At 39.2% G+C, this 7,500-nt stretch overlaps 1 protein-coding gene across 1 annotated transcript in view; it reads left to right on the top strand.

Moving 5' to 3' along the window:
- Window positions 1-7,500, top strand: part of rngtt (RNA guanylyltransferase and 5'-phosphatase) — a 96,725-nt gene that overhangs the window by 44,583 nt on the left and 44,642 nt on the right. Inside the window, exon 11 of the mRNA XM_039781349.1 lies at window positions 426-590. Coding sequence (XP_039637283.1) covers window positions 426-590 — 165 coding nt within the window. The remainder of the gene's footprint in view (window positions 1-425; window positions 591-7,500) is intronic.

Raw genomic sequence — 7,500 nt, forward strand, 5'->3', positions numbered from 1 at the left:
TTAACATTAGAATAAACATTAGAGTTGGTGTCTATTTGTCCACTGTTGAAAATGTCTGTCTTGTTCTGAGTTTTTTACCTCCGCCTCGCAACAACTAAGATTAACAGTGTTGCCATGGCAGTGAATTGTTAGCTTATTAATGTGTGAAATGTTTTTCCAAAAGAGACTTATTTTAGTATGTATGTTAGATGTATGCCATTAATGTAATATTGGATAAATTGTGCGATTCAGTCTAAATAAATATATTATTATTATTGTTGTGGTTTATTGATTGTAATAATATTGGTAACAATGATTTTTCTTCATCTGTCTAGAAAAGAGTAGACATAATTTTCATACATGCGTGTCTAAATAAATTAATTAAGAGATTCGGTATTATTCAGAGATTAAGTTTTTTTTTCGTTTTTTTTTTCTGTGTGTTTTAGGGACAGCCTGTTGGCCAGTGTGATTTCGGTATCCGGCTGTTATGCATGGAAAAGGAGATCATTTCTCCCCGGATGGAAAAGATGAAGACTGGACAGATTGACAAAACCAAGGAGCCCTTCAGTGTCCGAAATAAACCCTTCTTTGACATCCATGCAGCACGCAAGGTACTGTGAACAAAAGTATTCTTTTTACTTTCCAACCCAATTTTCTTCCCATTTTTCACAGGAGTAACCAAGTCAAAACACATTCCTGTTTTTCACATAAAGATATACAAAACCTAGATGACCCAAAATTCTTAAATGTTGCTTCTACAAATGAAATGTGTGAGTCAGTAAAGTCCCATTTACCTCCCTGGATGGCTAATTGGCCCCCAGAGCAAGAGCAGAACTTTGAAAGACATCTATGTACTAGCGTCTTGTGCAAAGCACAATCTCACCCAGAGTAGGGAAAGAGGCCCCCTCCAGCACTCAAGCCTGAGGTAGCGAACTTGCAGGTGGGTACCTTGTAGCTGGGCCTGCTTGGCATCGGCTACGGTCTTACGTGTTAAATAGTGATAGACCGATATATCGGGCCCATATTTACGTTTTTACGTGTATCGGCATCGTCTGCTGCGTTCCCCGGCATTATTTACAGACGGCCATCCACAGGCAGCGCTGTGTTGCTGGAGATGCTGCAGTTCACGTGCAGACGATGCGCTGCCCCTCCCCCTCTACCAGAGTGTCTTAAATTACAAATCAAGCACTTTATTTCAGTGGCTACTTTTCAGGTTTATTTTCTTAAATTATTTAAATGTGTTGACAAAGGACATTTTGTGATGACCTGATTATATCTGTCTTATAATATGTCAGCAAGCAATGCATCATCAAGGCTGTGTTGTAGATGTTGATGAAAGCCTTTTACTCTTGCACAGTTAACCATATGCAGTGCACCCATCCATATGATGCTCATTGCACACATAATTGGGGTGATCGGCAGCCCGTATCGGTCATCGGCTAAGGCTGATGAAAAAAAAATCGGTATCGGCATCGCCACTAAAAAATCCATATCGGTCGATCCGTAGTGTTAAACCTAAGATTCAGGAGGGGGCAAGAGGAGTCCATCTTGGTTGTGGAGGAGTGGACCAGTTCTTTACTCTTGCAAAGATATAATAGGGGTCAATGGAGTTTGTGTATATATATTGCTTCTTTGTATTGTGAACTATGGGAAAGCCTATGACCATGTCACTTCAGATAACTAAAGGGGATGTAAAAATTTAGTTATGGGATGTTGTCATCTGGTCCTTGTATAAGTGCAGTGAGAGCTAATTTTTTTTTGTGGACTTGAGCTATACCAAGATTTAGTCTGGTCACTGATTCTAATTTTCATGTACCCTTTTCCAGAAACCCAGGAATCTTTTTAAGCAAATAACTTTACCTGTGTTTTGACCGGAGGACACACTAAATGTCTTGTTCTTGTCCCCACAAAAGTCACTGCTTTGTAGGTGATACCTCTTTTAGCCCAGAAACTATCATGGTGTTTGCTGTACTGGGTATTATTAATTGGTCAAACACATGCCTTGAGCCTTGTCCATGACTGTCAATGATTGACTTTTCCTGATGAAAAGATGGCAGTGGAATAAAACATTACAATACACTGCTGAAAAGTCATTATTGTGTTAGCTGGTAGGTATGGGAACATTTCATAGATTTTGTTAGATTTTGCCTAGCACCCGGCATTGCTGGAATTTGCTCGATAATAGCAAGACTAAGTAGAAAATAAATTTTTGATTCAGTTACTTTCTCTATACTATTTTGATTCTGATTTTTTTTTTGCATTTTCCTTTTAGTTGTCATATAATAAGTAAATGATCACAGCTCAGGCCGTAGTACTGTGCTGTTCACAGGCTCTTAATAGCAGTTGAGCCTTTCTCAAAGGCCTGCACTTGTGCCCTAATATCAGTACTGTGGGAGGTTTTGCTCGGGCCAAGATCAGTCGGAAATCTTGGCGCTGCACATTCGCAGATGATCAAAGTCTACGGAGGGGGCGAAGTTTAAGGAATTTCTTGTGTTGTGGTCACATGCCTCCTTCTGCCAACTCTAATATCCTGGTGTTTTTGTACTTTGTAAAATTCTTAGTTGGGTTACCTCTGCTCTAACCCTGTGCTCTCTACCCCTCTAAGAACCTTTTTTATGAAGGATCAGCCCCCACCCTTTGAGGGGCATGTTAATGAAGATACTCTAGGAATTAAGTAACTGGAACTGTCTGGTTTCTGACTGCTCTATTGTGTTGTGCAGCAGCCATCTGCTCCTCATACAGTCATATCTCTGTTGTATGGGACATTAAAAGAGGGGAACTGGAATCTGGCTCATTAATTCATAGCAGCACAACCCTCCACTTCATTGCATATCAACCAGAAATTCCTTTTAGGGGTATATCAGTCACAGACTGGAGTTGTATGATGGCTTTTGTCTGTTGCTAGGCTTCTGTTTTTCATCTCAAACACTTACACATTCATTCTGCCATTTCCCACCAATTGGGGACCATTTATTCTTTTTTTGTTTCCTCCACTTGTCCAATTATCTTACAAAGACCCCCTTTTGTATTACACAAATTGTACATTGGGACAACCAGATAATACATTTTGGAATTTCCCTATTGTGTAGGTTGAAGGACTTGGAAGACAAAATGTATTTCGAGTAGAAAATAATTCTGAATTTAATGGCACTTCACAACTCTGATGGTGGTTCCTTTTCTACAGTTAATTGCATTTTGCATGGGATGAGATGCATCATCAATGCCAACATCAAAAACCATCAGCTGTCCAATCACAGCTTGGGGGCAAAACCCTGGATGGAGTTTATCATTGCTGAAACAAGCTGATGGCAGCCATGACAGACAGCCTTTCACATTTTTATTATTCACATAATGACTGTGGGTCAGCTGGCTGGAGGGACACTATTGAATGTACATTTAGTTACATTTGTCATTGACTGCCAGCAGTTTCAGGGGTTAGAAGCTAAATAATTGCCTTTTTAACCTCTGTTTTTAATTTAATTATGACACAGTAAATGCATTTATAAAAAAGTAAATACATATTACCATGTTTATTGTTCACTTTATTTCTTTGTTTGATTTATTTTATACAGGCATTTTAAATCTTTCATTGATTATATATGATACCCATAGTATCAAAATCCCATCCTCGGCTCAATATATCAGATTAACCGTTGCAGTATCTGTACAAACTATTCCCCATCTATCAAATAGGGGTGGTACGGTTCACAAAACCCACGGTTCGGTTCGTATCACGGTTTTAGGGTCACGGTTTTCGGTTCAGTACGGTTTCTTATTTTTTCTTTAACACTCCAGAATATACTTCAGCATATACCTAAAATTAGCATATTGAATGCATGTTGCACAAAACGTGCACACAGTGGCAGTTCTATATTGTTTTATTTCCATATAGGTAACGTGAAATCCAAAATGTTCCCACACACCAGACTATAAATGACGCTGGCGCATCCTCCAGCTCCGGTCAGCCTCTCTCCCACTTGACATTTCTGCAGGTGACGTGAAGTGACCTGCAGCGGCACCCCACTCCACTTGAGGAGCGGTCGGCTCGGTGTCTCTCAAAATCTGATGAAAATCTTTTAAACTGACCTTTGTCGATCTGAAATGAAGAAAGATTCAGCAACTGCATGGCCTATTTCTCGCTTAAAATGTTTTCAGAAACCCGTTTCGGTGAACTATTTTAGTACAATATGAGATCGTATTCTGAACGAGCCGCCATGACAGTCTGTTTTGAAATTTGGGACCAGCCAGACCCATGTGACGCAATCGTCCAATCAGCTGCCATGGGTTGCGTTTGTCACGCCCATCCCGCTCGTCATTTCCAGTAAGTGTTTTAACATAGGTGTCGAAAGTGGGCACTACGGCAGTAAGAGGTTAGTGCAGCTTAACAGTGTACTGACGAACCGTGCGGTACACACATGCTCCGAACCGAGACTAGCGAACCGAGCGGTTCGGGTGTTTTTTCATGAACCGTACCACCCCTACTATCAAACCCTTTCTTTGGTTTCTTTGTGTCTTTGTCCTGGATGTAATCTAAGTTTTGAGTCCAGACTTAAAACTAAAATGAAATACATTTAATACACACAGCAGCATTATATGGTGAGCCTTTACAGTACATAAAGATGAAATTTCTCTCTTTTGGTACACTGGTGACACTGGTACATTGACCGAAGAATGTATTTGGTAGAGAACTGTGTATTTCTTTCAGGGATTTAGAAATCTAGTCAAGACTGGGATTTCTAGTCATTTCTTTGCTCGCTAACGGCAACAGAATTGGCAATTTCCGAAGAGAATCCGTTTATCAGGTAGAAATTCATATTCTTCCAAGGATTATAGAAATGAGTGTTACAGTTTTGGGGCTACAGACCACTGATGGTGATTTTTGCCATTTCCATATAGAGTGGGCCTAATGAGTAAAAATAAACCCTTCCACCTCAAACTTGTTTTTAATGTTTCATGTATGCACGTTTCATCGGCGTATTTGTGAAGAAAAACTAACATTTAATTTACACAACATCGATGATACGCTTACTAAGTAAGTAAGGTAGCCACTGTGGTAGCCATCCATACAGTTTTAAGCTCAAGGATTTACTGTGCATTCCACATGTATGTTTAACATTAAAACATGATGTATATATGCATATCCATCCATCCATTATCATACACCTGGCCCAGTTAATATGCAACTCAATTTTATACATTGTCTAGATTCTGAATATAAGCCTTTGTTATATCCACAAAGTATGGTTAAATTTGTCCTACTAAATTCATTTTTTGAAGCAGGAAACATTTTAAAGTTTAGTAGTTTTTCAGTTCTCTAAAATGGAACCTTTGGCAAGGTGTATCCTGCTTGAATAGGCCTAACATTTGCAGAACACACCATAATTAAATGTGAGTCAGATTTAATAAAGTCACAATTGATGATGATGAATGATTAAAATTACAAAAGGGAATTAGATGGTGTTAATTTGTCTTTCCTCTTCTCAGAATATGTAATATATCTTGCTCATTTATCACATATCTAAAGAAATTAAGCCTAAAATGAATCAAGTTTCCCCTTAATAAAACTGGTATCTCCAATTGACCCCAGGCCATCACCCGCTTCCTCCCAGGAGTCCAGATTGGAGAGAGTCTTCCGGTGACAAAGCGTTTCTTACCTGAGAGTAGATCTCATGTTGAAATGCCTTTTTAAGCTGAGATAGAATTTGGATAGAGAACTGAAAACCAGTTATTTAGATACTTTTGTAAGATAATCTTAGATTGCAGTGGAGTTTTCTTGGAGCTCAAACCTAATTACACCAGGTGAGATTAAGGTTGGAGTATGTACTGAATACAAAATAGCCAAAATAATTTACTTTCTTTAGAATCTAAATAGCGAAGTTAAATAGATTTTAGATTACTGATGTGCATTATTGCTGGGTGCCTATTTTGTTTGCTGGGCTGTTTTTGTTCTTGTGCTGAGAGCTACTTTGGTGCTGCAGTGTGATCGAAAGAATATTAGCTTTAAAAGTGGGACCCCAAGTAGTCAACAAACCTCTATCTTGACTGCTTCTTATGGACTTGATATACCCCGTTTGGTGTTTTTTAAAGTCTCAAATGGATTTTTATTGACTGGTTAAAGATGCATCACAGAACAATTCAGCAAGTCTTTTGTTAAACCTGTGATACCACCCTTTTAAGGTCTTCTGTTATATGTATTTTATTTACCTTTTGTTGATTTTGAAGGTTTAATTTCATATTTATCTCCTTTTGTATTGGTCCTCTATTTAGGTGTTGCTTTCATTTATTAATTGATTGCATTAAAATATAGTTGTTTTTTTATTTAGTGGGTGAGTAACACCAATGTCCTCTGGAAATATCTGTTATTTTGTGTGTGAGTGAGTGTTACTAGTGTTGTTGTAGCAATGTGTCTGATATACAGTATGTAGTCTGCTGTGACCTGTCTGACATGGGCGACCAAACTAGTTTCTCCTCTAGCGGTTAATCATTTACCTAATCTACGGTAATTGAGACCTACCTGTAGGTTCTTTGCTAATCCTTTCCAGACTATCTAGGCATTTTCAGATTTTCTATTTTCTGATTGTGTGTTCCCTGATAAGGTCATACTCAATTCCATGCCAAGCTTGTGGTTAGGCTGAATCTTAAGAGACATCATCTCCAATAAGGTCTCAGGCTTATTGTTAATATACTTGAAGTGGGCTGATCGTAACATCTGGTTGGGGTGTGGCCCTGAGGCCTACGTAAAGTATGACAGGGTTGCAGAATTACCGTGCGTTCATGGACATCGGAAAAACGTTTTTCCGAGTGAAAACGTCACCATTCAAGTAACTTCCTGTGGGAATCAAAGGTGGGAAACTCGGGCTGGATTTTGATAACAGAGTTTCCCAGTTGGTGACGTGTTGTTGACAACTGACGTTTGATGGAAGCGACTTTGGTTCACTGAACATATTTCAATGACAATAAACTGTTTATTGTGGACAAACACGTCTGCCAAGAAACATACACAGACATAACATGTTTAAAATTATTCATAAATAGGCCTATGTATATAAAAAAAAAAAACACATTATCCGTGTCTTTTCCCATTCGTTGTCCTGCAGATAACACAAACAAACACCTGGCGATGTGCTGTTTGGATGATCGCATAACAAAACAGCAGAAAATATTTTGTTATTGTGGCCTCCATGTTTTCACACACCTGATGCTCTAGGCTACGGTCAACCGTTGGTGGCAGTCATGCAAAAAGTTGTTATGCCAAACTCCAATATAACAGAAGAAGAAGATGCGCATCCCAACCATGTGAACGCTGCCAGTCGGAAAAACAACGTAACCAGGGGGGCGGTGCCTGTTATTCCGAGGTGGCATGAACGCAGCATTAGTGCAGAGAATTACCAAATCTCAGAGCGTGCACTGCAGCTCATGCTTCGCACAGTTTCTCCATCCTCTCTCGTCAAAGGAAAACCATTGTTTGTGTAGAAGGCCTAAGTGTTGATCCCAGATAGTGTATTGAGTTACTGAAGCCAA

Source organism: Perca fluviatilis, chromosome 18, assembly GCF_010015445.1.
Source record: "Perca fluviatilis chromosome 18, GENO_Pfluv_1.0, whole genome shotgun sequence".
NCBI lineage: Eukaryota > Metazoa > Chordata > Actinopteri > Perciformes > Percidae > Perca > Perca fluviatilis.